This window comes from Cryptococcus neoformans, chromosome 6 (genome assembly GCF_000149385.1).
Source record: "Cryptococcus neoformans var. neoformans B-3501A chromosome 6, whole genome shotgun sequence".
Lineage (NCBI taxonomy): Eukaryota > Fungi > Basidiomycota > Tremellomycetes > Tremellales > Cryptococcaceae > Cryptococcus > Cryptococcus deneoformans.
The window spans coordinates 677,691-705,385 of NC_009182.1; the positions used below are offsets into that span (position 1 = coordinate 677,691).

General features: G+C 49.4%; 11 protein-coding genes across 11 annotated transcripts; 7 read left to right on the forward strand and 4 right to left on the reverse strand.

Annotated features, from left to right (window-relative positions):
- Nucleotides 1-121: 121 nt before the first annotated feature.
- On the reverse strand, nt 122-1,607 carry CNBF2190 (hypothetical protein; the record flags this gene model as incomplete). Its single annotated transcript, XM_769696.1, has 7 exons — nt 122-432; nt 503-680; nt 751-885; nt 941-1,055; nt 1,120-1,153; nt 1,223-1,464; nt 1,549-1,607. The coding sequence occupies 7 exons, from the start codon at nt 1,605-1,607 to the stop codon at nt 122-124; spliced, it is 1,074 nt and encodes a 357-aa protein (XP_774789.1).
- A 1,244-nt stretch (nt 1,608-2,851) lies between these two features.
- Nucleotides 2,852-5,020, forward strand: CNBF2200 (hypothetical protein; the record flags this gene model as incomplete). The annotated part of the gene is made up of 8 exons (XM_769697.1): nt 2,852-3,019; nt 3,087-3,177; nt 3,229-3,281; nt 3,373-3,455; nt 3,509-3,536; nt 3,605-3,728; nt 3,791-4,070; nt 4,132-5,020. 8 exons carry the CDS (start codon nt 2,852-2,854, stop codon nt 5,018-5,020), a joined length of 1,716 nt encoding a protein of 571 aa, XP_774790.1.
- A 311-nt stretch (nt 5,021-5,331) lies between these two features.
- Nucleotides 5,332-6,920, reverse strand: CNBF2210 (hypothetical protein; the record flags this gene model as incomplete). The annotated part of the gene is made up of 7 exons (XM_769698.1): nt 5,332-5,358; nt 5,412-5,586; nt 5,636-5,847; nt 5,909-6,154; nt 6,210-6,531; nt 6,640-6,728; nt 6,786-6,920. The coding sequence occupies 7 exons, from the start codon at nt 6,918-6,920 to the stop codon at nt 5,332-5,334; spliced, it is 1,206 nt and encodes a 401-aa protein (XP_774791.1).
- A 322-nt stretch (nt 6,921-7,242) lies between these two features.
- CNBF2220 (hypothetical protein) lies at nt 7,243-8,484 on the forward strand (the record flags this gene model as incomplete). Its single annotated transcript, XM_769699.1, has 9 exons — nt 7,243-7,259; nt 7,318-7,348; nt 7,400-7,432; nt 7,485-7,570; nt 7,635-7,859; nt 7,907-7,965; nt 8,017-8,104; nt 8,158-8,231; nt 8,285-8,484. The coding sequence occupies 9 exons, from the start codon at nt 7,243-7,245 to the stop codon at nt 8,482-8,484; spliced, it is 813 nt and encodes a 270-aa protein (XP_774792.1).
- Nucleotides 8,485-11,120: 2,636 nt separating this feature from the next.
- On the forward strand, nt 11,121-11,874 carry CNBF2230 (hypothetical protein; the record flags this gene model as incomplete). The annotated part of the gene is made up of 4 exons (XM_769700.1): nt 11,121-11,285; nt 11,339-11,481; nt 11,533-11,780; nt 11,837-11,874. The coding sequence occupies 4 exons, from the start codon at nt 11,121-11,123 to the stop codon at nt 11,872-11,874; spliced, it is 594 nt and encodes a 197-aa protein (XP_774793.1).
- A 1,287-nt stretch (nt 11,875-13,161) lies between these two features.
- CNBF2240 (hypothetical protein) lies at nt 13,162-13,734 on the forward strand (the record flags this gene model as incomplete). The annotated part of the gene is made up of 4 exons (XM_769701.1): nt 13,162-13,172; nt 13,206-13,346; nt 13,404-13,648; nt 13,697-13,734. The coding sequence occupies 4 exons, from the start codon at nt 13,162-13,164 to the stop codon at nt 13,732-13,734; spliced, it is 435 nt and encodes a 144-aa protein (XP_774794.1).
- Nucleotides 13,735-15,037: 1,303 nt separating this feature from the next.
- On the forward strand, nt 15,038-15,723 carry CNBF2250 (hypothetical protein; the record flags this gene model as incomplete). The annotated part of the gene is made up of 3 exons (XM_769702.1): nt 15,038-15,193; nt 15,241-15,404; nt 15,456-15,723. The coding sequence occupies 3 exons, from the start codon at nt 15,038-15,040 to the stop codon at nt 15,721-15,723; spliced, it is 588 nt and encodes a 195-aa protein (XP_774795.1).
- A 783-nt stretch (nt 15,724-16,506) lies between these two features.
- Nucleotides 16,507-17,429, forward strand: CNBF2260 (hypothetical protein; the record flags this gene model as incomplete). Its single annotated transcript, XM_769703.1, has 5 exons — nt 16,507-16,578; nt 16,635-16,650; nt 16,701-17,077; nt 17,130-17,205; nt 17,254-17,429. The coding sequence occupies 5 exons, from the start codon at nt 16,507-16,509 to the stop codon at nt 17,427-17,429; spliced, it is 717 nt and encodes a 238-aa protein (XP_774796.1).
- A 158-nt stretch (nt 17,430-17,587) lies between these two features.
- CNBF2270 (hypothetical protein) lies at nt 17,588-19,939 on the reverse strand (the record flags this gene model as incomplete). The annotated part of the gene is made up of 9 exons (XM_769704.1): nt 17,588-17,856; nt 17,912-18,133; nt 18,200-18,249; nt 18,294-18,366; nt 18,420-18,684; nt 18,736-19,205; nt 19,258-19,488; nt 19,561-19,709; nt 19,773-19,939. The coding sequence occupies 9 exons, from the start codon at nt 19,937-19,939 to the stop codon at nt 17,588-17,590; spliced, it is 1,896 nt and encodes a 631-aa protein (XP_774797.1).
- Nucleotides 19,940-21,182: 1,243 nt separating this feature from the next.
- CNBF2280 (hypothetical protein) lies at nt 21,183-23,368 on the reverse strand (the record flags this gene model as incomplete). The annotated part of the gene is made up of 6 exons (XM_769705.1): nt 21,183-21,293; nt 21,358-21,453; nt 21,522-21,926; nt 21,984-22,709; nt 22,759-23,228; nt 23,266-23,368. The coding sequence occupies 6 exons, from the start codon at nt 23,366-23,368 to the stop codon at nt 21,183-21,185; spliced, it is 1,911 nt and encodes a 636-aa protein (XP_774798.1).
- A 141-nt stretch (nt 23,369-23,509) lies between these two features.
- On the forward strand, nt 23,510-27,574 carry CNBF2290 (hypothetical protein; the record flags this gene model as incomplete). Its single annotated transcript, XM_769706.1, has 8 exons — nt 23,510-23,625; nt 23,667-23,748; nt 23,849-24,262; nt 24,322-25,244; nt 25,304-25,446; nt 25,509-27,047; nt 27,098-27,295; nt 27,357-27,574. The coding sequence occupies 8 exons, from the start codon at nt 23,510-23,512 to the stop codon at nt 27,572-27,574; spliced, it is 3,633 nt and encodes a 1,210-aa protein (XP_774799.1).
- Nucleotides 27,575-27,695: the final 121 nt, after the last annotated feature.

The following is a 27,695-nucleotide window of genomic DNA, read 5'->3' on the forward strand; positions in this document are numbered from 1 at the left end:
CACTACGAGTGTCTCCGGTGATCATCGACGGTCTGAGACGGTCTTTCTACATGTACAATCTTTCATGGCACTGCCATGTCGTATACAAAATCCATTTCTCGTGTTAATACAGAACCATCGCCTAAAAGACCAAAACGGCCTTCCCCTTCCAGGTATCACTTTCAACAGCGTCCAACATCTCCCTGTGCTGGTTAATTGTGAATGTTTTCACTTCTGATTTAATGTTGCACTTGTAGGCCAATTCAACTGTGTCCTTCAAATCTACTTCATTCCCGTGCAATGATCCCCGGAGTGTGATATCTCTTGCAAGGAATGTAGGGTACTGGAACTCGACTTTGGTGGGTTGAGCCAAGAGAATCAATGTGCCGTGGGAACGAGTAAGATCAGCAGCGTACTGGTAGGATGGAATCGCTGGGGAGGTCAACACGGATGCTACCGCAGGCATGGCTCGCTTATTAGTTTACGACGCAAATAGCTTACCCGCCAATCATCATAGGCTTACCGTCAACACCGTCCCATCCACGGTAGCCACTTGGTCTGAGCCCATGGATGGCATTGAGCGCGTCGTCTGCCTTGCTCTTGCTAGCATCGATGACCAAGTCGGGGCGATGGTCATTGTCGAGCGACCGTACCAGTTCAAGAGCTTCAGTACGAGTATCTATAGCGACAACTTTAAGACCCTGGGCGGAGAAGTTTGAGATCAACAAAGTTGAATAAGGGTGTTGGGTAGTGGGAAACATGTTCACTTACAATCGCCTTGGCAAACTGTACCCCGAGATAGCCCAGTGCTCCTACGCCGCTGATGGCGATCACATCCCCGGGTTTGAGCTGGGCTTTCTTGATACCGGCATAAACAGTCACTCCAGCACAGCCTAAGGGGGCTGCCTATGAGCAGGATGATTTGTTTGCCCCTTGCTATGTAATTATGTGGCGGTCTTACCTGTTCAAAGCTCATAGAATCCGGGATATGGACGCAAAACTTGGCCTCTACAAGAGCGTATTCGCTGAAAAAGCCATCCGCGTTGATGCCTCCAAACTTCATAAACTTGCAGTACCTAGAAGGTAAGGGTATCAACAGCAATTCCACGGAATACTTTTAGATATGAGATATGGACAAACTTCCAATCGCCCATGGTGCAGTCCGGGCATGTATCTATCATATCCATTCATTCATCAGCCAAAAATCTCGTCCATGATAGGACTTCACGCCCTTTAAACCTACCGCAAGGATCTTTGGGTAACAGAGCCACCACCCGATCTCCGACAGACACTTCTTCCGCATTGTCACCGACTGCTACTACCTCACCCGCAGGCTCATGTCCCCCTATTATTGGCCAATTTCCTCCAAAGCTACCGTCTCTCACTATTGAATCTGTGTGACATAAGCCTGATGCCTTGATGTGCAATAGGACTTTGGTCCCTTTTGGTGAGGGAGTGTCTTGCTCTTGAAGTGTATAATAGTTGCTTCAGAAGAGCAAACATCAGTGAGTGCGGTCGGGGAAGCTACTTCAGCAAAATTACGTTGCCAGCCGAATGACATATACCTACACGCCTGGTTCGGGAACGACCAACGCTCGCATCTTTGCGGGAATGGATGAGGATGACATGCTGTTATGACCAGGAAGAACTCGTGATTAATCGGTCCAAATACTATCGAAGAAGGAAGTTTGAATTATATTGCGATCAGAACCGTCGTTGTTGAAGCGCATACATGCAGTGCAGTGGATACCACGCATTTATTTATGTGACGAAGATTGTGAGTTTAGCTCATGATGCACGCAATCGGTCGCGCCAGTGACGTTGTGGACGTCTACGTAGGCTGGTTGATGGCGATTGGCGAGGCCAACGAGGAGATACTGCATACATACAGTCTATGATTTATGATCACCGATTGAAAGCCATACGTATCCCTGCTGTCTGGATACTGGGCTACACTACTTGGTGTACACAAACCTATAGTTCGATCTAGGAGGAAACCCGATTTTAAATAAAAAGAAATACACCGTAAGGGAGTCGAACCCTTGCCGCATCGATGGCAACGATGCATGATACCGTTTCACCAACGGTGTTACTGAACTGTTATTTCACAGCTACTTCGTAGTTCTCTTCACTACTGTGGTTTCCACAATGATACAACGTCCTAATTTACGAAGAAACAAATGTATTCTTCATGGTTTTACCCGCTGTCCGTTCTTATTTGTACGAGATAATAGTCTATCGCTGGAGTGGCGAGATGAGTGCCAGGAGCTTTTAGCTGGTAGCTGTGTATATCCTAACTGGGTAGTACGGGCGGCGGTTGTGCGGCATGTGCGACGCGTCAAGGAAGTTCGCGACTGCGTTTGTTTCAGAGTTGGTGGATGTTTTGGCTGTTCCTGGGCGATGTCCTTCAGTTTCGCCCCACATCCGCCTCAGCAGCTCTCCAGCCAGCACGCCCACCGCCCGCCCCTCATCCCCGGCCCGCCCTCCCCAACCCGTGTGTCCACCCTCGGCTCCCCCCATCCTCTCTTCCAGCCACTTTGGTGTTTTCCTCTGGCGTTCCCGTTTTAGATCAGGGATCCAACATTGCCCCAAATCAGGCCAAAAACATAACACACGTATCCAAGCTGTGTCGCTTTCGTTTCTTTCCACAACCACTCTTTGCTTTTCCTTTCTCTCCAAGTTTTCCACTACTTGCCTCCCCGCCGTCCATTCAATAATCCTAGCAAATCCGTCTTCATCGCCTACTATCTGCCCCCACACGCTCTTTCTTATCACCTTCCTTCTCCCCCCACACGCTCTTTCTTATCATCTCTCTTCTCCTCCATTATTGGTCGCAAATCCAGAGTACAAGCACTCTTTAACAATTTAAATAATGATATGCTTTCTTCGACATCCCCTGCTTTCCATAGCTGCTTTGGCTCTCTTTTCCAAAGTCGTGCTAGGCCTTTCATTCACCTTAGAAAATACGAGTCCAAAACAGTGTGAGGAGGTTGAGATTACATGGTCAGGGGGTCAGTCGCCATGGAGCTTGACGATTATAGTAAGTCTAGAGGATCTCGAGCCTCGGCCTTGTGTTGGAATGCCAGACTGACTGACTGACACTTTAGCCGGCATATGACTACCCCACGACAGTGTCGATACCAAGCTCCAGTTACGACAGCGATACAAATACAGGATCGTATAATTGGACAGTGAATTGTGGGCAAATATCCTTTTGTGATTGAATTATCACTCACCAAGATTCAACAGATCCGTCTGGAACAAGTTTCGTCATCATGATGTCTGATGGCAGCGGTACAGGCGTAAGTCAGATTTGTGACATGACGAATAGCCATCGTGAATAGGTCGCTAATGTAAGGCATATTACTGACGCCCTATCGTTGTTTCGGATAGACTGGAGGTGTCTCTCCCCTGTACACAGTATCCGGAACATCTACTTCATCTTGTACCCTTCGATCTACATCCACAGACTTCTTGTGAGTTTGCCGGCCTTTAACGGTAGCAAACCCAGCTGATGACCATTTGGCAGTTTCTATCTGAATGAAACATCCCTCACTGTGCGTCTATAGACTTACATACCATGTTCCTACTTTTTATTTGCGAATCCTAACGACTTTGGCTGCAGCAATGTGAATCGGTTGACATTTATTGGGACTCTAGCGCTGTCTCTCCTGTTTCCATTCTCGGGGCTATTCCCGGAGGTCAAGTATTCCAGCTTGTCTCCGCGAATGGGGCCACAACTTCGCTGGGTGAGTTCCCCTAACACTACTTGTCTGTTGCATACCTGCTCATGCGGAATCAAACGAAACAGTCTGGAATACCAACATCCAATCTGGGACAGAAGTTATTTTCGCCGCCTTTGATTCGGGGACTTACCAGCAAGGCGGTTCAAGCGACCTCTTGACTATCGGAGGGTCATCGGACAGCTCTTGTATCGATAGTTCCTCCCCTTCTTCAACTTCCTCAGCCTCACATGCCACGCAAACCGGTACTTTAGCAAATTCAAGTAGTGGAACTAAGACAAGCGCTGGTGGAGTTAAAACAGTGACAGCTATTACGACTGAGACGGCAAGTCCTGGTGGTGGTGCCGGGTACGTCACATACCGTAGAAATTCGTCGGAAGTCAGATGCTAACAACAATCAACCTTGCAGCTTATCAACTGGTGCTATCGTGGGCATCGTGGTGTCCGCGGTTTTGGCAGTGGCCGTTCTTCAAATCGCTCTCGTCTGGTTTTGCTGCCGTCGTCAAATTAAAGCTCTCATATACCATCGTCGGGAGATGCGAGGGCAAGAAGTAAAGCCCGGCGGGGATGTCGACTTGGGCCTTGCTTCGCGCAACTCTTACTCGTCAGTAATGGGCTCTGACCAGAGGCCCATGACCGGCGACTATGCCACTGAGGCCGCTCGTAGCAGTCGTTACAGTAACGCTGCTCACTCTGGAGTCCCCCGCTCCGGTTCTGGTGACGACTTTGATGCTGTTTCGTCCATCTCACCCTTCTGGGACGGCGCGGCGGCTGTTCCGCCTCGCTCAAACTCAATCGCCTCTATGGTAGCGTCCAGTCGACCCCCAACAATTGGCGCTCTTGGGTTTGATTCTGATGCAGATTCACTTGTGCCCCCGCGCGCCCTTACTCTACACGACCGCGGCCGAAACGACTCTCTTTCGAGCTCTAGCATCTTTATTCCCGAGACAATAGGAGAAGGAGGAGGCTATCCCTCTCCGGCTATTTCTCATACAACTCTTTCGCCTCTTGTGCCTGGCTCTCCTAATTTGGCCGCCACAGGCTCAAATACTACCAACAGGAACATGACAAAGGCGCAAATGGCAACTTCACTGAATGCCCACAACCCCGATGAATCGGCCCCCACAGGAGACGACTTTGGGACGCGTTTACCGCCTCAGCATGCACCGACAGGCGGATTCAGAAGGCACGAAGATGCGGGTAGGATAGACGCGCCGCCTCCAGATGAAGAAAGCGTAGAGGATCTGCCGCCAATGTATATGCCAGAATGGGAGAACGACAGCCAGCGGCAGACTTAGGATGCAAGGTCTGAAAGAGTTGAATTGTTATATATAAGTACAAATATCAAGTCCTTGGCGGGATAGTTTCTAGATGGATATTTAAGATGAGAACATTTATAGTAGTACTCTTTGTAGCTATCATATTTTACGACCAACGTTATGTCATGAACATGTTGCGGCGAATTCTCAAGCTGCAGCTTCATCAACAATTTTTTTATCGGGCACCTAAAAGCAAATTCTTTCATGGGTATGCATGATTGAGACTGGAAACAGAATGTGAAAAGGGCGCCATTTTGGTGGGATTAATGAACACAAATGGGAAGGTCTGTTTAAAGCTCATCCTTGTTGACGTCGGGCTACAAAGCATTAGCGGGAAAACAAAACATCCATTGTAACTCGCAGCACTTACCCTGAGACCACGGACGGTCTTACCAGCCCTCCAGATTTCCTGGTTGTCAATCTCGTCAAGCTCCTTCTGGAGGTCCTCTCGGTAGGTCTTTCTGGAGTTGAACTCGAGAGATCGTCGGGTCTCAGAACCGTCCCTAACGGAGTTGTAAAGAGCCTCGAAGACGGGAAGGTTAGCCCTGAAGAAATTGTTAGTGAGCCGTTTTGAACGCAAAGGGGTTGACGCACTCCTTGAACTTGGGGGCCCAGTCAAGAGCACCACGTCGGGCGGTGGTGGAGCAGGCGTTGTACATGTAGTCCATACCGTACTTGCCGATGAGAGGGAAAAGAGACTGGGTGGCCTCCTCGACGGTCTCGTTGAAGGCCTCAGAGGGAGAGTGGCCGTTCTTCCTGAGAACCTCGTATTGGGCGAGGAACATACCTTGGATACCGCCCATAAGCTGTAAAAAAAATTCAATGAGTATTTTGATTCAGTTTCTGTGCCGCCCAGAGAATACTTACAACACCACGCTCTCCGTAAAGGTCAGAGTAGACCTCCTTCTCGAAGGTGGTCTCGTAAAGGTAACCGGAACCAACGGCGATACCAAGGGCAACAGCCTTCTCCTTGGCGTGACCGGTCACATCCTGGTAAACGGCAATGGAAGAGTTGATACCACGGCCCTCGAGGAAAAGAGTTCGGACAGTTCGGCCAGAACCCTTAGGAGCAACGAGGATGACATCAACATCCTTGGGAGGAATGACGTGGGTCTAGACGGCTGTCAACATCATTTCCGTTTTCAAAGGAGAATAAAAGATAACTCACGTCCTCCTTGTAGACAACAGAGAAACCGTGGGCAAAGTAGAGAGTCTTGCCCTTGGTGATAAGAGGCGCAATCTCGTTCCAGGTCTGAGACTGAGCAGCGTCGGAGAGAAGGTTCATGATGATGGTACCCTTGTTGATGGCCTCAGGGATGTCGAAGAGAGTCTCTCCGGGAACCCAACCGTCCTCCTGAGCCTGCTTCCAAGACTCACCACCCTTTCGCACACCGACAATAACCTTGAGGCCGTTGTCACGGGCGTTGAGGGACTGACCGTGACCCTGGGAGCCGTAGCCGATCATGGCAAGAGTGTCATTCTTGAAGTAGCTACAGGTTGCCGCATTAGTTAACAGTTTCGCTCAAAGTAGAGCAGAGCAACGCGTAGTGACCCTGAAGCCGGCTCCGAAGAAAAAAAGAAAAAAGAATTGTATTCACTCTTGGAGCTTGTCAAGGGGCCAGTCAGCACGCTCGTAGACAACCTCCTTGGTACCGGCAAAATCGAGAGTCTTGATGCCTCGAGTGGCCTGCAATTCATCGTCCTATCAGCGATCAAGCATTTACTTTGAGAGAGTCTAACTCACGCCAAGTCGGGTAGCCATGGCGGCCCTAGGGGCGGCGCCGGAGAGGAGAGAGTAGGACCTCCTGGCGACCTGTCGAGAGGCGGTAGACTTGAGGGCCTGCTTGAGGGCGTTGCTGGAAGCTCTGGAGAAGGACATTTTTAAGATTTTGGATGAAAAAAAAAGAATAGGTTTGGGAAGATGAATTTTATTCAGCCCAACAGAGACGAATTTGTTGGATCTTTGGAGTGTGACTCGATTTCGGCCGAATCCCCGAAAGTGGCTGGGCCCAATCACATCCTCGCGAATTTAACGGAGCCCCTCAGTTAAAGCACCCTCCTGCAGGCGTCATCACTTTCTGCGATATGATATGCACACAGGTTGCTGTTTGTTCTGCAGCGTGCGGTGACTGTACAACGAAGCTAGACATCTATCGTTACACTTCTTTAACGACCACCGTAGCCCTGGCAGGTATAATAACATGACAGTCAAGGCAGAGTGCGTATCCAACCTGCCAGCATACCCACATTTACACGTATAACTCACCACCTCACAGGCAAGATCTCTATCTTGACCCCTCCATTCGGGTATGTCCTAAAACACTTCTGTCATGTGTGTACTAACCCGACAATGAATAGGATTGGGTCCTTATCCCTATCACCCTAATCATGGTAAGTGCTCACAGCTACTACCATATACTCCGATATGCTCATTTGCTTTTAGCTACTCGTCGGTGTGTTAAGACACTACATCACGCAATTCCTTAACTCTGCACCAAAAAAACAAACAGCAGCTGCCGTTCGCGAACAGTAAGCACATCCAGATAAACCGTTCTTGATATCTGAATTTATCGGCCCCGTCTCTCACCTCTAGACGCGCACTTGGTCGCTCAGCTCTGCTTCGGGCAACTGCGACTCTGTCCCCCCTTCCGCCTGCCTCTTACAAGGCTCTCTCGGGATCCCTTGCTGCTTCACTTTCTACTGGTGAGTATATCAAGCCCGCCCCAGAGTCAAAGGGGGATGCTTCTCCCGCCAATCCTCTCGAAGGTGCTGGGATGGAAAATGCGATGGACGGTATGAAAAAGCAGGCCGTAATGATGTAAGTCAGCCTGGAAGGGAAGTCATGCTTGGCTGACTCTGCATCAGGGTACCCAACATGGTTATCATGCAGTATATCAACGTCTTTTTTTCCGGATTTATCCTTAGTACGTGCTCAACTGGGAAAAAAACCCGACTCTTGCTTACAGACCATTCAGTGCGTCTGCCATTTCCTTTAACCGCAGGCTTTAAGTCGTTGCTGTCAAGGGATATTCCCATGGCTGATCTCGATGTGCGATGGGTTTCGTGGGTGTTGATCTGCGTATTACTCTCGTATAACGCTCATGTCGGCCCTTCAGCGCTTTGTCCTGGTATTTTCTCAACTTGTTTGGCTTGAACGGTGTTTTCAAACTAATTCTTGGAGCTGAGAATGGTAAGAATTGTCGTTTAATCCTGTATGTGCTAGCCGCTAACTTCTCACATTAGCTGCTGTAGACAGCCGTGACCTCACCTCGCTGTCTGCACTTTCTGGGGCAGGAGGCCCTATGCCCGGCCCCGGCGGTCCACCAGACATGGTCAAGCTTTTCAAGGCCGAGGTTGAGAACTTGGCATTGGCAGAAAGTTCATACAAGTGGGTCGGCGACGGAGTAGAAGATAGAGTTTTGAGAGCTTGGGGCAAAGTTTAACCGCCAATTTCGGATAATGCAATCATCCTTGTCACGCATGGCCGGACCTTGATTGGTTAAGGAGAGCCAGCTGCTGGTTGCAAATGTGGACTGATCTTGAGGCGTGCCATGTCATAATAAGCCTCGGCACTGTTAGATGGCAAGACGAACAGCACATATTTGAAGAACGATGAACCAAAGCTTTTGGAAGTGAAAAAGAAAAAAAGAAAGAAAAAGCCCACAGGAAGGAGCGAGGAGACAGTAGACAGTATGTTTGTTAACATGGATTAGCTGCTGGCACTAACAAGGTGTAGGAATGATAGGAGTATCGGCACCGCAAGATTAGAGAGTAGAATAAAACTACACACAAGCACGATGACATGAGCCTGAGAAAGGTTACACGCCACCGCATAGGAAGCTCAACAAGACGCTAGGTAATTTAAAATATTCAAAATCTTAACAATAAAATATACGTGGTAAGACGTGAATCCTTCCTCTGCTATTACTCGTACTACTCTACTCTCTAACGCCTGTTGTGAATCTGTGGAATGGACGTCTCAAATTATATTAACGCACACTTGCATGCTGCTCTCTGCAGTATGATGCCTATAATTCTGATACTGATATCTATGTAAGTCGCAGGGGAGCGTGCCATGTCAGAGTTGTAGTAAAGGAAGACATCTGGTGGGGTGGTTCGATCAATGTCGAATACCCCCCGTACGACGACGCTAGTGTATGTGCTGTACATCTGAAATAATATATCGCGTGCGTAGGCTGCCGAGTGCGGTGCATTCAGGTCTCAGGTCTTATGGTCAGACCTTATACCACAAACTGCGAACGAATCGGTGACCCAGCAACCAGAAACCGGACCAGCGACGAGCGACAACAACGTAGTAGTAGTAAACAACACAGTTACGTATATGATTATTACTAATAACCACCAGCGAAGCGAAGGACATCTCATTACGTACACAACCTAGACCATTTGGTTACTTGTCCTGTTCAGTACTGTCCTGTCTCCTATCTCCTGTTAGGCAGCAGACTCGAAATAATAAGCAATCGGGAATTAAACTTTCAGACTAACAGGAATCATCAAATGTTTTATGTTTCAGAAGAAAGAGTCAACAAATTAATTTATTTAATAAAGAATCGCCCCAGGCTTCACCGTCCATCGGATATTTTTTTAAATAATTGCCCGGCATTATCGATTATCGATATTTAATTATTATGCATGTCTCATGTCCCTAACAAATCCCCTATCTTTTGCTGCTATCTTTTCCCCCATCCCTCCTTTACTGTTGACCATTGGCCATTCCGTCATTATTCCGTATGCACACTGGACTTGGCAAGACCACTAACCAAAGACCACTGATGGTTTGTTTTATGTTCACCATCTAAAAATCCTGCATGATCAACGCTTATTATTATTAGTTTTTTCTTTTCTTTTTCTTCTTCAGTAACTAATATAACTAGTATACACATATCTCATGCTGCATTTCAGTTCCCATTCTCAATGACCTTGATTGTGGGGTGAGTCTCATCAGTGGCGTATTTGTGTAATAACGAAGCAGAGCGCATGAGATACTTCTTATGATGCCATCATATACTCGTATCTTCAAATCATTACTAACACCGGCACCCGTCAAACAATGGAAATTTGAACGGTATTTTGTCCCTAGTCCCTGGTACCTGATACTTATCTACCCTCTTATACCTCTTCATAGGTTTTAGGCTCTTTTTAAATTGTAGGTTTTAGCACCAAGTCCCCAGTGCTGTTTCCTGTTATTACAGTATTTTTTATGCTTCATTTCCGATGATTTACATGTTACGGTCACCTCTACACTTTGCACTCTACACTCTTCACTGTACATTCCACATTTCTACTAGTGGTTCCTCGTACAATCATAATAATCTTCACGGCCGGACCCTAACCTTCTATTTATCCTTCTTATTGATCCGTCCACAAATTATGAATTCGCGACTACTCATGTCCCACGCATATTCCATTTTCATGAATGATATATACTGTTTCATATATATTTCATACCTCATCAGGCTCCCTGAGGTGACCGACCGCGGAGGCTGCTACCACCCGCACCCAACACCAAACATCATCCAACACCCAACAACAAGGCAGGGACCGAGAGCAGGGATTAAGGATCAAGGATTAAACTCATGAACGAATGATGAAAGGCCGTAGGCTTAATTAGAAATATAGATGCATCACCACGATACATAGTACACTATGTTTTTAATATAGAAGGTACCCGTCGAAAGTCGCATTAATGAGCGGGAGATATGAGACACGAAATTACCCAGATTGCTCATTACTAATCTGTTGTCTATGATCTACGACTATCTACTGTCTACCGGTTATTGATTACTGATTGTTAATTTCATTGAAGTCTGAACCTAAAGTTATCTCCACCGAGCCTGTCACTTCCATTGTCTCATATTGCATGCCAGTCCGGTCGACTCGATGGCTACCACATATGCGGAAATTGGGGGGGGTGGTCTCGGTGGTGTGTGCTGCAAGGTATAAAAACCCCCTGTCAGTGACACTTATTCCCATCATCAACGCAACTAGACATCCTTCACAACACATCTCCCAATCTTCCCTTCAACAACCAACCTTCTTCTGACTATCCACAAACATCATGCGATTCACTTCGTTCTTCATTGCTGTTCTCCCTTTCGTCGGGTCTGCTTTCGCTGCTCCCCTCAGCAACAAGGCCTCCGAAGCCCTTGTTGTTAGATCTGAGTCCCTTGCCCCTCGAACTGTCGACTACGTCGGCATCCTTACTACACTTGATAATGACATCGTCAGTTACCTATCTTTCCCCCTAACCTCTCCTGGGCTGACTTGGCTCGATAGAAAAACGCCGGCCCGCTCTCAGGGGACTCCACTGAGGGTGAGGTGACTGCAGCGCTCACTACCGTTAAGGAGGCATTCGACACTGCGAAATCGGCTCTCCACATTGTCTCCTCTAAGCGGGACCTCGACATGGGCGTTGTTGCGTAAGTCGTTCATAATAGTTTAGGGTGATCGTCCCTCTGACAGAAGATTAGTCGTGACAGCACCGCAGATGAAGTCTCCACTCTTTTGTCTACCGTCTCCGCCGATGTAAAGGCTCTCATCGCTCCTGTCGATGTCACTCTCCTTTCCCTTCCTGCAGTCGGTGGCCTCGTCAAGGAGGTAAACTCCGCACTTGACTCCGTTCTCACGGGTCTCGGCGATGTTCTTGGTGGTGTCGTTTCCCTGGTTGCCAAAACTCTCAACAGCTTGGGTATCGACATCGCTCCTTTCCTCAGCAAAGGTGAATTCTGTGCTTTTTTGAGATCAAGACTTAAGCTTACCTGATCCCCTGGATAGACATCAACGTTCTTTACGATATCTTTGGCAAGTTGTAATTTGCCATCACAAGCTTCCCCTTCTGGCTGTTGAGCGTTAGATATTCATCTGCGGGATGAGTTTGCCATTATAAATGTCACTAATTAATTAAGTTATGATGGTTGTTTAATTAAATGCGATTATTATAATGATATGTCTGCTATCTGCTTCATCTTCTTCGATTTCTGAGCTGCAATTCGCAATAACTTGAAACAAGGAAGATGCAGCAATTCGCAATCTGCGAATGCGTTGTGCATGATAGAACACAAATACAACGAAGGTATTTTGGTACAATTATTTATTCATCATTCAGAGAGTTCCTGCTGCTGTCGACCGCCGGTGTAAAACGCCTGGGAGAAAAGGATTAAAAAAGGATGGAAAAAGCAAATCCAACAGGCACACTATCCCACTTTCAACGAATGAAGCTCATCGGAAGTTGCGTTGCACCGTTTGGCGATTTCAAAGTCTACATCATAGAGTACATAATACTTGTGTCCTTGTGGTCACATATGGACGGTAAATCATTGTCCTTCGCTTTCAACGACGAGTCTGTCTTCATCTTCGATAATACAAGGAGTAAGAAGTTGACCCATCCGCTTGATCTTTCCGTGTCTTGCAAAAAAAAGTGCATCAACCTCCGATTAATGCGTTGAAGTAGTATTTCTTTCCTTTGGCGTGTCAAACAACATCGTTCTCTGATACGCCATCTATATGCTAATGAGTCGATGGTCGAATCTTCGTGCATAACAGTTTTTGGTGACTTGGGATCCGCAGGTATGCTCGTCAGAGATGCTACTAATCATGTTGCCTAGCTCCGCCTATTCTCTCTTCAGACCCTCGATGTCGGCAGGTGCGGACAGATCAACTCACTAATCCCTTGCCGTTTCTGCACCTATCAGCCTACAAATGTATCCTAGCCGAGGCGTCGATAGAAATAGCTCTTTGTTGCCTTCCATAGCCATATGTGGCTACCGGATACTCCAAGCCCCCGGAAATTCATACACGCCCTTATGGACTGAGCATTATTTTCGTCAGAATAAGGTATATATAAGCATCTCCTGCTCAAGTAACTCCTTTTTACCCATCATAATTCTGCCCTAATTTCGAAACACATCTGTCGAACAGTTTCCATACTCGAATTACTGTCATGCGTTTCACTTCGATTCTCGTTGCCGCTCTTCTGCTGTTTGTCGGATCAGTCTTCGCCTCCCCCTTCAGCGACCCAGCCTCCAAGGCAATCGTTGACGCTAAATCGAAGACGCCTTCAGTGAGAGAGATCAACTACGTAGATGTCCTTTCCCAACTTGATGACTCCATCGTAAGTGGCCCACACTCATCTAGTGGGCGGTAGTACCCTGGTAGCCTTAACCCCCAATTCTACCCAAGACGAAGTTACCTTTGTTCTCAACAAGGTCAACGATGCTTTTAAGACAGCTCAATCTGATCTTCAGCTTAATTCCTCCAAAAGGGACTTCCACTATGTGCTCCACGCGTAAGTATCTTCCAAGCAACGATCCCCAGGTATTATTAATGGTCCCCATTATCACAGGCGTGATCTTACCGATGACGTTTCAAAGCTTTTGGCGGCTATCGTTGAAGACCTGAACTCCCTCCTTTCTCCCATCGTGGGTCTTCTCTCCCAGATTCCCATCGTCAGTCCTATCCTTGAAGACATCAATACCGCCCTCGACGCCATCGTTCAGGGCCTTGACAATATTCTTGGCGGCATCCTCGATTTGGTTGCTACTATTCTCAAGGACTTGGGCATCAACATTACACCTCTTCTTAGTGGCCGTGAGTGATCAGACACGATACGAGAGCTGGACTGAGATAGCAATATAGTTCTGCAACTCCTCACCGGTATTCTGGGCGGTTCGTAACCTCACAATAATCACTTAGAAGGTAGTTTTCTTTAAAGTCTCATTCGATCCATGTCGTCAACAAATCGTCTGTCCAAGTTGTACATATCATTTAAGCGATTGTTCATATCGATGCACCACATATTGCTAAAACGTCAAGTACGTCGTCAAGGACGACCTACATTATTATATACTAAGAGAACATAATAAATTGCTTCCAATAACTTTCATTTGGACACAAGAAGTCAAAGAAGCTACTACTTACCTGCAGTCGGGTTAGCAGGCCACCAGCGACCAACCACCACAAATGCAGCACCAATGACGAGTTCATGCATCATAATTTGTCCAATTCTAGGGCGATATACAAACCTCAGCTAGCAAAGAAGAGTTATAATTAGTCCATCACGAACTCAAGATAGTCTTTGTTAGCAACTGGAGGGATTCCTTTTTCTTTTTTACAATCTGCGGGCAGCGATGATGATAGTTCCAGCTGAATCATGATGTACCTGTCATCAGTAAGAGTCATCGATCAACTGAGAAATAGTACTCATGCGACGCAGAAACGGCAACTGTGGAAAAATTAACTATTCATACCTTGCGCAAGTCGAAGAAGCTTAACCATCATGATTTATGTGCCGTGACATTGTCGTCATCGTGAGTTTCGGAAGCCATGCTTGTACATCGGTGCAATTGTTCGAATTGTGGGACAATACTTGTTGCATGAGAAGTGGCCAAGTACAGGGCCCGTCATTCATGAAATGACAACAATCCATTCAGTGGCAGCTGAGCTTACTGTGACTGTCACGGCCGGCCAGTTCATCGTCGACCCAACTAAGAAACATGGATCAGAAGGCCCGTGACCTGGCGTTTGATTAGACCAGAAGCTGTTGCCAAATACAAAGGGCCACCGGAGGAAGAACGGAAGAGAGGTACTCGATGCTCAGCACGTTCAGTTTCTTGAAATAACAGGCACTGGGATGCACGAGCCTCTGCAGCATACCTTTCGTGAGCTGCCTAGCTCGACTTTTTCGATGCGAACAAGGATCATCTCCGACTTTTGACTAACAAACATGTCAACTCCAATCACACTCCTATAGTTTTTCTGTCTGCCATACCTTTCGAATTTCTTGGCTCCCTGTAACGTCGTATGCGCTCATCATCCTGGAGGCCTTTTGAAGGGTATAAAAACCTTTCCCAGACACTTCTTCCCCTTCTTCCTCGTTCTTTCTTCATTCCAATATCTTCTTCTCATTGAAAGCAGTTGAAATCCGCCATAACTTCTGATTTATTATCGACTCATCCAAGCAGCTAAAACACCATCAAGATGCGATTCACCTCCATGTTCGTTGCCGCCCTTCCCTTCATTGGGTCTGTCTTCGCAGCTCCTCTCGTGGAGAGCGCTTTGACTCCTGTTACTTCGGACTTGACCAAGAAAGATGTGGACGTCCTTTCTGTTATCACCGAACTCCAAACCAGGGTTGTAAGTTCGTTCGCTATACTATTTAGGCTGCAGCTGAAAGATGGTAGAATGCTGCTGGTTCTATCGGTCCTAACTCTGTCGAGGCTGAAGTTACTGCTTGCCTCAATATCGTGATCGATGCGTTCAACTGGTGTGGTAACGAGCTCGGCATTGACCTTTCGGTTGGCGTCAGTGCTGGTGTCTCTTTATTCAGTCGTGACGTTGTCATTGCGTATGTGTAGTCTGTTCCTTTACGAGTAGCCTTCACTGACATTTCGAGGAGTCGCGACACCGACAAGGAGCAGGTTGCCCAAGCCCTGTCCAACGTAATCCAGACCGTCAACGTGAACATTATCCAGCCTATTCCTCCGTATATTGCCCACAAAACCACTGTGTCCAAGCTTCTCTACCAGATTGACGACTCTCTCACGTTGATCCTCAAAGGTGTCGATTCCCTTGTCGCTGGTGTCCTTAAACTCGTCAACTCCCTTCTCAAGGATGTCGGCCTTATCCTAAAGTCACTCCTTGGTGGGTTTCTTTCTATTCTTTAAGTCCCGTTATCAAAATTGAAGAGTGCGGATTCCATAGTATATCTCGACAGTTAGTTAGTGGATCGGTCTTATAGTTAGTGTTAAATATCATATATGCCATGCAGTATCCAGATTGCTCACGGTATTTGTCCAATGAGGAGGAGCATGAATGCGTGGTTGCTTTCCATGTTGCCAAACGCTAGGTAAGGCCATCGCCGCGTTGCGTTTCTAGCAGAGTTACAATCATTCATGATGTTGCTATTTTACGTACTATTAGCTACTACTATCCGTTCAAGCAGAAGTGCTGCTGTTGCTTGTTGATGAGGAGGAGCGGATAGCGTCTACTCATTCCACGTCACTGCTTCTTATTTTGCCGTTTTCAGCAGCAGGTTGTCCTAGGGCTTTTGGTGGAACATCCGAGCTGGACCTGATAGTACCCACCACTCTCATCGATACAGAGACGAACAAATAATAACGAAGAAGTAGGAGGTGGAAGACAGAATACGTAGGACAATTCAAGAAGATCAGCGATTATGAGATGCAGCGGTTTTGCATAAATAAGACTTGCGCAGTTGTCCGAAGCGAAACTCACGTGAGTGAGTCTTGTCTAGTCTTGTCCCAAAAACGAAACTACATTTCCATGCAATCCAAGAAATACAGTCTTTGTTTTGCTGTATGTTCGTGATAGGCTTTACTGTCCGCAATTTGCTTATTGCCTGCATTGCTCTAGTCACAATTTCTTTATATTGGATCTCGTCAATCCCGTCTAAAACTCGATTACCATCGCCATTGCTGCAAGACACCATGCCCACATCTTTGAAACACCTAAAGATTTCGCCCAAGGAGGCCCATACTGCTACTGTCATCTTTCTTCACGTGAGTCCCAATACTTGCATTATGATGAGCGTAGCTCATCTTGCAGACTGGTTTAGGGGTTGGGCGATAGTGGTATGTCTGAGAAAACTGAACAAGTCACAAATACTAACCCTGCTAATCAGGCCATGGGTGGCTTCCTGTTGCTAAGATGCTTTGGAGCTCGTTCCCTAATGTGAAATGGATACTTCCACATGCCCCTACAATCCCCGTCTCCTTAAACCACGGCATGGCTATGCCATCTTGGTTCGACATTCGTCACCTTGATAAATTGGATAACTCGGAGAACGACGATGAGCAGGGGATGCTCGAAACGCTAAAGTCAGTTGACGAGCTTATCCAAGCCGAGGTGGATAGTGGGATCCCTGAAAATAGGATCGTTCTCGGTGGTTTTTCCCAGGGCGGCGCGATCAGTGTTCTAAACATGCTGACAACAAAGAGGAAGCTGGCTGGAGTGGTGGCGTTGAGCACTTGGGTCCCTCTCAACCACAAGATTGTACAAGTAAGAATCATCTTTCTCAAAATAATGATATGAAAAATTGATCTTGAAGCAGATGATGTCTGAGCATGCCAAGGATATTCCAGTGTTCTGGGGCCACGGAACGAATGACCCAGTGGTCGATTACCGCTGTACGTCCAAATACGATCCTTTTTTTGCTTGACTGACTTGTGATCCAGTTGGACAACGATCAGTTGATTTTCTTGTACAAAAATGTGGCTACAAGCTGCTTTCTCAGGGCACAACCTTTGCTCGTCCTGGTATCCGTTTTGAATCCTACCCAGGAATGCCCCATTCTTCCTGTCCTCAGGAGATTGAAGATCTCAAGTCGTGGTTAATGGAGGCGCTCAAGTAAAAATAGGCTTAATTTCGCAAAATCGTTACCGCAGTGAGCACAGTCAGACTTGGGAATGCACAACAGTGAGCAGAATCAGATTTGGGAATGCACAACAATTGTTCATAGAGTACGCCGTAATATGACCAAAAAAAAATGTCCGCGTATCGTTTTCCAATCTATAAAAGCACGATACCTCCCCACAAGCACATCAAGCTCATTCCTGCCAGCTTCCAACTTCCCCAGGTTGTTGTCGCAGTAGAAGTCGTGTTAGTGGAATAAGTGATAAACCCATATTGTGCCATGATTTGTGCACTAATCTGGGAGCGTGGCAAAACGCTCTTCTCATGCAGAGTTTGCTCCCCAATGATGCCATCACCAATCATTACCCACGAGGCATTCGAGGGAATGCCGTCCACTACAATAAAGAAGAGTGCTGGTCCGGGGGCTGCAACGCCAGCATTAGATCAGGGCCTTGTAACTGCAGAAATGGAGAGACTTACCGAGTATACCGGGATTTGGCGGTAATTGTGCGACATGCAAGATCCCTCCACCATCATCCGTCGTTGTAAAACTCGTTTCCAATTCGATGTGTCGTTGACCCATGTTCATCGTATGCGTTGAAAAGCCAGTGCGCATGATCACTGCACGGGTTTTGTTGATATTAATCGGAACGTTGAAAAGATCCGAAGCTGAGAGGGTGATGTTGAAATAGTCGCCGCCGTCTATCCTTTCCGTTAGTCTTGATTCATTCGTATCAAAGCGATGAAGAGGAAAAAAAAAAGACGTACAGGTAATATTACTAGGCATGCCTTGTGGTGTCGGCTTTACATGATCCGCACTAATGACGATAAGTTACGTAGCAAAGATGAGGAAGAGACTCACTAGTCTGGATAGAATATCTCCACTTGATATTGTGTGAAGTAGGTGTAGCTCGCGTTGTTGACCGCATCCACATCTACGTTCTTGTTAGTATTTCTATAGAGCGACTAGGCTCTTGAAAATACTCACAGTCCGCATTAGGGTTACTGCCCGAAATGATCACAGTGCCGTCCGGCAACAAAGACGCTGAAGAGTGATACATTCGTGGGATAGACGACACGCCTGCTTTAGACCATCTTTGTCCTGAAGGCTGAGAGGGGTCAAAATACCACGATTGATAAAGGGGATGATCTGCATATGATTCGCCAACAGCCCAGTCTTGAGTCCCGTACCCGGCTGTTCCAGTGCGAGCGCCGTTGACGTAAAAGAGTCGACCGTCAGGGAGATTAATGAACTAGATAAATGTCAGCCGCTTTGTATACTTGGTAATTGTCATACCACTCACGTTGCCCATGGAACGTCCTGTGTCAAGAGGATCATTCTGGTACCAAGTCAGATCGACATCGGGACTGATGTGCACACAGCTCTGGTTTGCCGGGTATTGACTGATATTCCAATCTGTTGTCCACTGATCCGATTCTAAAAATGTCCCTCCACAAAATATAATTGTCGCCGTCCAGTTGTTTTCAGGAGTCATGGGCAAGACTGCGGTTCCAGCGGATGCTGGATATACTCGGACACAATCAGGGATATCACTGATTGGGTATTCAATGTTATTTTTGTAATCAAAGATCTCGGCTTGGTACTCTGCTTGGACAAAGAGGTTGCCAGAGGGAAGAAGCCAGACCAGGGGGAAGAGATTCACAGGCATGGTGTTGAGAAGGAAGTTGAGGGTAAAAGGTTGGCCTTTGGGAGGAAAATATTCGACTGTAGGGTTGTTTTGGTTGTCTGCATAGTTGACATATCCTCCCCATTCTGATAGCAATTAGGATTTGAAAGCAGGTAAAAAATGCAGAAGGATACTCACCACAGCCGCCCATAATGATAGCTGATCCATCCTCCAACGTCTCGAGTGTCGGATACCACCGTCGACTGGTCATGTATAGTGCTGGGTCGTCCACCCATTCGCATGATTCGTCATCACACGGGTCGAGCAAGCGGACGGCCTTTCCGCCATCCCAGTCACCATATGGTGACTGTCCGCTCTGCTGAGTGCTTGGCATCGCTGCTCCGCCATAAGTGATTGCTTGATTCCCTCCTGGATGTGCAATGCGTCAGGACGGCAGTTCTTTTTGTTTTTTGTTTTTGTGACATGACAGCAGAATCTCACCCGCATTGAGCCACGTGCCGTTTCCTAGAACAGTACCCCCGGCACAGAACGAATTTGAAAGCACGTCCATCGTGCGAAAAGTGTTCGTGGCCAGGTCGTATTCCGAGGCCCATGCTGGATGTCCATTCACAGTCGCATTGTTATTTTCACTGTTTTCAACTGTTATCAGACATGGATACATAGAGACGTTTTCATCGGTGGATTACGCTCACGTCTTGTCTACGATATAAACCTTGTGCAAAGTGCCCAAGAACATTTGCTGGGCGGACACGCCAGACAGTCCAACATACTGAAACGTGTTTGCGAGTTGGGCTTGCGCAGGTAAAGCTGCCAGAGCTGCGAGAGAGAGGGCGTGAAGCAGGGTTGAAGGGGAGAGCATGGTCGGATTGATGATGAGGAAATTGGCGGCTTCACAGCAGACTCGAGATTCAAAAGCAGAGATACACGATGGCTGTGCAGCGGACGCCACGAAAACAACGCGACCGATGGTTAAAAAAAGGAGATCTTTGTGTATTTACGTAATTTATATCAGAAGGAATCGGGTGGTCCGAATACCGGATAGCGCCCGTGGGAAGATTGATGGAATGTCGTCATTGCTCCAGGCTTGAAGCGTGTCCGTCACTTTATCTGTTTTGCCTCGCTCTAACAAGAACACTCTTGTTGCTATATACCCTCTACATTTCCACCTTTGATTCAACACTCTTGATCGCACCTGCGGCCACTAACAAATCCACTATGCCTTCTGAACGTGTTATCCGTTTCACTCATACTTTCCTTTTCACCCTTGTCCTCCTTGCCTCTATCGTTGCTCTTGGCATTTCCGGTTCCCTTGTCGGCCACTACAACAGCAACGGCTATCCACCTGCTCATACCAATGCATACAGGGACAGGATAAGGATCTTGCTGGTGGCAAGTGTATGGACGACTGCATGGGGCTGTAAGTTGTTTGATAATATGTGTTTCATTGTGATTAGCTGACAATTTTTTTTTAAAAAACAGTGATTCTGACGGTTGGCTTCCAACTTCTTGGCCAAAGCCGAGCCTTTGGCCTTCTCACCCATCTTATTCCCATTGCCATTTCATTCATTCTCTACCTTATTGGCGTCTCGTCCCTTACCGCTTTGACCGACAAGGTTGACTGTGGCAACTCGGGCCAGACGTTTTCGCGATGCTCGGTTGTCAAGGGTCTCGTCGTCATCAGTTGGATTGATACGTGAGTGCATTTTGGCGAAAAAGATTGGGGTCTTTGCGGTTGCTCATAATATTTTTAGAATTTTGGTCCTGTTTGCACTCGTCTTTTTGATCGTCCTCTGCTTCATGGCGCGAGGGCGATACGGTGCTCATCGTTCAACTCTTTACCTCGAGTGATTTGTAAAGTTGTTGGTGGCATAATTAGTTTTGGCGGTGAAAAGAATGACGGAAAAGATAAATCGCAGAAAGATATTCGCAAAAATTAACATGTAGGAATACATATGATGTGTTTTATAATACGAGCTCTGCCAATCTCCATAGGCATCAGCGAGATGATCTGTAGGATGTAACATGTTCAATATACATATACAAAATACTGCTTCTAAATGTTTTTATTTATTATTACACACGCAACGCATCTAATAAGGCCTCTAGACAAAGCTTTGACCTGCGCCGATCAACAGCTGGGGAGCCTTGAGCATCAAGAATTCACCCTGTTCCCTTGGTATGGCATGGAAGATCATTCTCGCGATAACTTCGCCCTGTTTTATGTTTCAACTTTTGCGTCAGCTCCCAATATGCGCCATATTTCGGATGACGACTTGCCAGTTCAACAAAGCACGCCACAACGATCAACCAGATGATGATCCAAGTGAGTCGATGGGTTGCTTGTTCTTCGATATACTCATGGATGATTTCGAGCTATACCGTTTTATTTATATTTTAGTATATCAGATTGATCAATAGAGTTGGGCTTGATAATTACGTACCAGATCACCGGCAACTGCGAGCCTATCGTTCAGTACCTGGATCCTCGGACCGATCTCGAGGTACTCGTGAACGGCTTCGTACAGTGGGAAGAGGGAAGCTTCTGACCAGAATAACTCGGGAGTATCGAGGATGCCGCCACTCAAGTTGACGTCCATCCGCAATTTGAACAATCTACCTGTCATTTTGAGCGCTTCCCTCCTCGTCAACTGCAGGTGCCCTGTTATGGACAGTTCCTTGGGGAATGAGGCGGTAAGTGAAAGCGTCTCTTGCATGACAGACTCGTATATGCTCAGTTTTGTCGACTGCGCAATGGCGTGCGCGAGAGAAAGTTTGAAGAGGTGTGAGCGGGATTTGAATGTAAACATGTCGTTGTAGATCCGAGGGTTCTCGGCGTCTGGGTCGTGCTGTGTTGCGAATCAGTGGTGGGGTCGTTTATGCTGGAAAAAGAAAAATAAACATACCACATAGTGGAACTCTTCGATTTCCCAGTCGTCTTCGCCTAGACCTCGAGTCCAAGCCCCGGCGGTCTCTGCATCCTCCATGATTTCCTTTTCCTCGCCTTCGTTGAATCCAAAGAATACGGACACACCGTATGAGAAGAATATGGCTTCTGCCACGTTGTTCAGAGAAGCTTGCGATTTCCGTCGACGAGGTCTGTGCTGAGCCCTTGGAGAGGAGTGTGCCGTGTATTCCTCTGGCATTTGCATGCCTGTTGATAGGCGGCGGTGGTGGTGTGGCGGTAGATCCATGGGAGTGAGGGCTGTGGAGGGGGTGTGCTCGAGGTAGCCAGGGTGATCGGGAGATAGGTGTGTCCCCGGATCATGGTGCGTGTGTTCACAGGGGTGAGGCTCATCCTCGGGTTTCACGGCTTCATAATGTGTGGTTGGCCGCTCGCCTTCGCGCTCAGCCTCGCGCATCTCTCGCTCCCTTTCCCCATCTTGTGCGAGGACGTCTAGATCGGTACCGACGCCACTTAGGTCGCCACCGCCAGATGGAGAGCTGGAGAGAATATACTCTGCCGGCGTGGCTTCCGTCGGATCCTCGCGGGGAAAGTACGAGTCGTTGTAGCCTTGCTCCTCGGCCATGGTCATGCGCTCCATGAGGGAGACACCGCCGGGCGACTTGACGACGGGCGACGAGCGTACTTTGGTCGTTGCGTATCCCGGAAGAAGGGGCAGGTTGTAGATCTACGCACGGCGTCAGTCGCTGGGTGCTGGAGCAGGGGAAACGCCATACCGCATACACGCAATCGTCATAGACCCGCACGACGCTCACGCCATGTTCGCGCTTGAGAAAGGCCTGCAGCGCCTTGAGCTTGTAGCCCTCGGCGGTGGCATAGGCAGTGAGCCTGGGCAGCTTGTTCTCTTCCCGCTCGCGCTTGGTCATCTTCTCGGCGTCGCTGCGCTCGTCGGCGGGGTGCCTTCCGAGCGCGCTGCCGACTGAGCCGCGCCTGGGTGGGGTGGCGAGCGGGGACGGGGCCTCGACGGGGCCTTGGTGGAGGGGCGCGAGCTGGGGGTCCTCGGGCAGGAGGACATGGCGCTCGGTGGTCTTGGACGTGCGCACGGGGAGGGACTGCTTGAGCTGGCGGGCGGGGGTGCCTTTGCCGAGGGGCGAGGGGACGCGGGGCGCAGAGAGGTTCCTGAGATGGGCCGGGAGCGAGGAGAGCGAGGCGCCCTGGCGGAGGGAGGAGGCGGTCCGTGCGAGGCCTGGGGGTCAGCTGCTGCGCGGGGCGGGGGCGCTCACCTGGAACCGTGCCCGGGTTGCGCCTCGGCACGTTCGCCGGCGGGGATGCGCCCTGCGGCTTGGCGGTGCCTGGGCGGGGGGGCGCAGCTTGCGGGCGGGACATCGGGGGGGGGGTGGGGGGTGGGTGAGTGGTGAGTGGAGGAGTGGACGCGGGCGACGAAAAGAGGCGGCGTCGTCCATCTTGCGTTTCCATCTCCACTCCGCTCATCTCCCGCTTCATCCCCGCCATCGCCCGCCCCGCACCATGGCCTACGTCGCAGTCGCAAAGGCCCTCTACGACTACCAGCCACAGGACCCAGACACCGAGCTCGCCTTCCATGAAGACCACATCCTCTACATCATCGACAAGGAGGACAACGAGTGAGTCCCGCTCCCACAGCCACACACTCACACCCATGCAGCTGGTGGAAGGCAAAGCTCAAGGATGATAACGGCGGCGCAGACGGCCAGGTCGGCCTCGTACCCGCCACCTATGTCGAGGAGGTGAGTCCGTCCGTCCTGCCGCTGTCCCGGCACCTGTCGCGCTCCAGCTCCGCCAGCTCGACGACGCCAGCAACCACATCTCGGCTGACGCGCATCACAGATACCACCCATAAGCACCACCCGCGCCATGTTCGCCTATGAATCCACCTCTCCGGAAGAACTATCCATGTCAGATGAATCCGCCCTGCACGTGTACTCTGTCGAAGACGACTGGCTCCTCGTTCGACTGGACTCGGACCCTTCATCCAAGCTCGGCTTTGTCCCACGCAACTATTGCGAGCCCCTCGATGCGTCGGAGCAGGTCCAGGTTGCCGACGCAGCCGATACCGAGGCAGAGCTCGAGGCGCAAAGGCAGGCTGAGCACGAAAAGGAGCTCGCCGAGAAGCAGAGGCAGCTCAAGCTCAAGGACAAGGTCGAAACATGGAGCATCAGTGAGCTCGAGGGCAAAAAGAAGAAGAAAGGGACACTTGGTGTCGGCAACGCTGCAGTCTTTTTCGCATCTGATACTGACAAGGTGAGTGCTTCACAAGATGACATGTTTCTCATTTACACCAAAAAAATCTTCTTTTGCAGGCCGCTCCTGTCAAACAATACCCAATCACAGACGTCCTCTCCGTCAGCCAGCCTTCCTCCAAGAACCTCTCTCTCGCCCTCTCCACCCTCGCCGAACCCCTTCAGTTCCATTGCGGCAGCGCTGATACTGCACGCGCCATTCTTGCCAAGCTCGAGCAAAGCAAAGCTGCCGCAGGCGAGGCCCTTGAATTGCTCAACAACGAGGCACAACCTGTCTCTTCTGAAGACGAGGCCGAACCCGAGCCCGAACCCCAACCCCAACCGGAGCGCGCACCACAACCCGCTTTCACCCCGCTTCCTCCTCCCCCCCATCCTTCCCGCACCATCTCCGCCACCTCCAACAACTCTGAACCAAAGGGTGTCCGCTTTGCCGAGCCCGAGCCCGCGCTCGAGCCCGCGCCCGCGCAAAAAGGTGAAGAAGAAGCAGCGACCGTTCTCTACGACTTTGATGCCGCGGGCGATGACGAACTGACGGTAAAGGAGAACGATACGGTAGCCATCGTGGACAAGGAGAACGACGAGTGGTGGCTCGTCAAGGATTCAAACGGTCAGCAAGGTGTAGTGCCCGCCGCGTACCTTCAGCTCAATGACGGCTCTGTCCCTGCTCCCTCCGCTTCTGCCGCGGGTGGACCTGCCGCGTACGATGAGGACGATGAAGAAGAGTATCGTGCATCCGAAGCCAAAGCTGAAGCCGAAGCCGAAGCCCGTGCCGCCCAGCAGGAATCTGAGCGTCAGCGTCAACTTGCCGCAGAAGAAGAACGACGTCGGATTCAAGCGGCTGCCGAAGCTCGTCGCATGCAAGAAGAAGAGGACAGGCAGTTGGCTATCCAGATTGAGGAAGAACAAAAGGAGAGGGCAGCAAGAAAGGCTTTACGAAGACAAGAAGAGGAACGAAGACGACGAGAGGAAGAGGCCAAAGCGGCGTAAGTTGGGTTTAAAAGACATTTTTTAATGACCCATCCCTGACTTTGAAACTGCGTAGGAGGGAGAACGCCCGGGCTGGAGGATTGCAGCCGCCTCAAATCACGAAAAGGCCGTCGGGCAACGATGTGGCCGCAGCTGCCAACAGGCTTCCCACCAGAGGACATGCCGCTCCCGCACGACCTCCTGACAATGCTCGTTCCAGTAAGTTTTTAAAAAACTTGTTCTCCTTTCTAGTGATTCACTCATCTTTCTTGTTTCCGCAGAACCCAACCCCGCCAAGGTCCGCACCTGGTCCGATAAAAGCGGACAGTTCGACGTCGAAGCTGAATACCTCGGTCTGCTCAATGGCAAGGTCCGCCTGCACAAGCTCAACGGAGTCATTATCGACGTCCCACTCGAAAAAATGTCTGCGCGCGATACCGAGTTGATCAGGAGGCATGAAGCAAAGAAGGCTAAAAAGGCGAGCATGGATGAAGATGACCGACCGCTGGGCCAGCAGCCTACAGGTAGACGACCAGGACAAAGGTCGGTCGAAAGCACCCACAGGAGCGAGGAACCGATCCCCGCTGAAGTCGTGCGTGCCTCCAAGGCGGCAGCAAGTAAACGCCCCCCATTCGACTGGTTCGAGTTCTTCCTTTCCGCCGGGTGCGATATGGACGACTGCACCCGCTATGCTACCAATTTTGAGCGTGACCGTATTGACGATAGCATCCTACCCGACTTGGATAACGGTACACTTCGCTCCCTCGGTCTGCGCGAAGGCGACGTGATCCGTGTGCGCAAAGTCATCCAGAGCAGGTTCTCAAAGAAGACACCAGAGCAGCAAGCGCAGATTGAAAAGGATGAAGAGCTGGCGAGGCAGTTGCAAGAACAAGAGGCGGGTGGCAAGCCGCCTGGACTGTTTACCGGTCCCAATGGGAAATTGGCCAACAACACTCGAAGAGGGAGGCCGGAAAAGAAGTCGACCGGTCCAGAATCAGTCGACGCCGCTGCATTGGCTGCTGCAAGCGACAAGCTTGCTCAAGTCACTCTTACACCCACCCCGCCCAGTGCTCCTACGCCTCCACCCGTGATTTTGACTCCTCCCACCGTTGAGGAAAAGAAGCCGGCAGCAGCACCTGCCACTTCAACCGGGTTTGACGATGACGCCTGGACTATCAAACCCATTTCCAAGCCTTCCTCTCCCGCCCCTGCCACTGTTACGACCAGCTCATCCCCCGGGCCGTCTGCTGCTCCCGTCTCGACTTCTCCCAAGGTAGCCAACAACACCGACTCTCTGCTTGCTCAGATCAATGCGCTCAGGCCCGCGAGTACAGGCATCAGCCAGAATAACACGGGCGGAAGCTTTGACAAGTTTTCCCACATGACGGGCGCAGGCGCGCCCCGAGCACCGTCAGCACCTGCTCAGCACCCAGCCGCCCAGCAACCACAATCCCAGCTATCACCTCAGCCTACCGCCCAGTCACAGCAGTCCTTTGTTCCCAACGCGTATGGCCTCGGTGTGCAGAACTCGGGCCAACCGATGTCGATGCTTGCTCAACAAACAGGCATGTCCAACTCTTCCAACGCTCCCCGTGGCCCGCTCGCCCCCGTCCCCGTAAACCAGGGGCTTTTGAACCCCATGCAACCGCAAGCCACAGGGATGTTTGTTCCAACTCGAGATCTATTGCCGATGGGTGCTCAGCAAACTGGATTCCAGCCGCAACAGCAACAGCCTCAGACTACTTCCAGCTTCCATGCTCAGCAACAAATGATGCCTCAGCAAACTGGGTTCTTCACCGGTCAGATGGGTATGCAGCCTAGTAAGTGGCAATTTTGGATTTTCGTGAATGGCGCACTAATCTACCCATAGACTTTACTGGCTTTCCCCAACAACAACAACAACAACAACAACAACAACAGTCCACATTTAACACCATTGCCTCCATGCCCCCTCCTCAACCTCAACAAGCTCAGCAGGCCCCTGACAAGTTTGCGCCTTCAAACATCTTTGCGGCTATGAAGAAGACGGACTTTGGTAAACCCGAGGAACAACAACCTCAAGCAGCTGGTGTGTAGAAAAAAGGGAAAAACCCCTCGGATGGTGCGATGAGTGCTGACATCTGGAACAGGCAAATACGATGCCCTTCGTCCACTCACTACAGGCTATAACGGCGCGCCGGGTATGATGCCTCAGCAGACTGGCATGATGGCTCAACCTACCGGGATGATGCCGCAACAGACTGGTATGATGGGTATGCAGGGGCAGGGAATGCCTGGAATGATGTCCCAAATGACAGGGTACAACCCGATGATGTACCAAAATCAAACAGGGTATGGGTACCGATAGATTCTTGTTGTGAGCGAGGCAAAACTAAAGGGCGAGATTGTAAGCAATGTGTACTGTGCAAGAATTAAGAGTGTAAAATCAAGGTAGCCTATTGATACCTCTTTTTACAATATGGTTTATG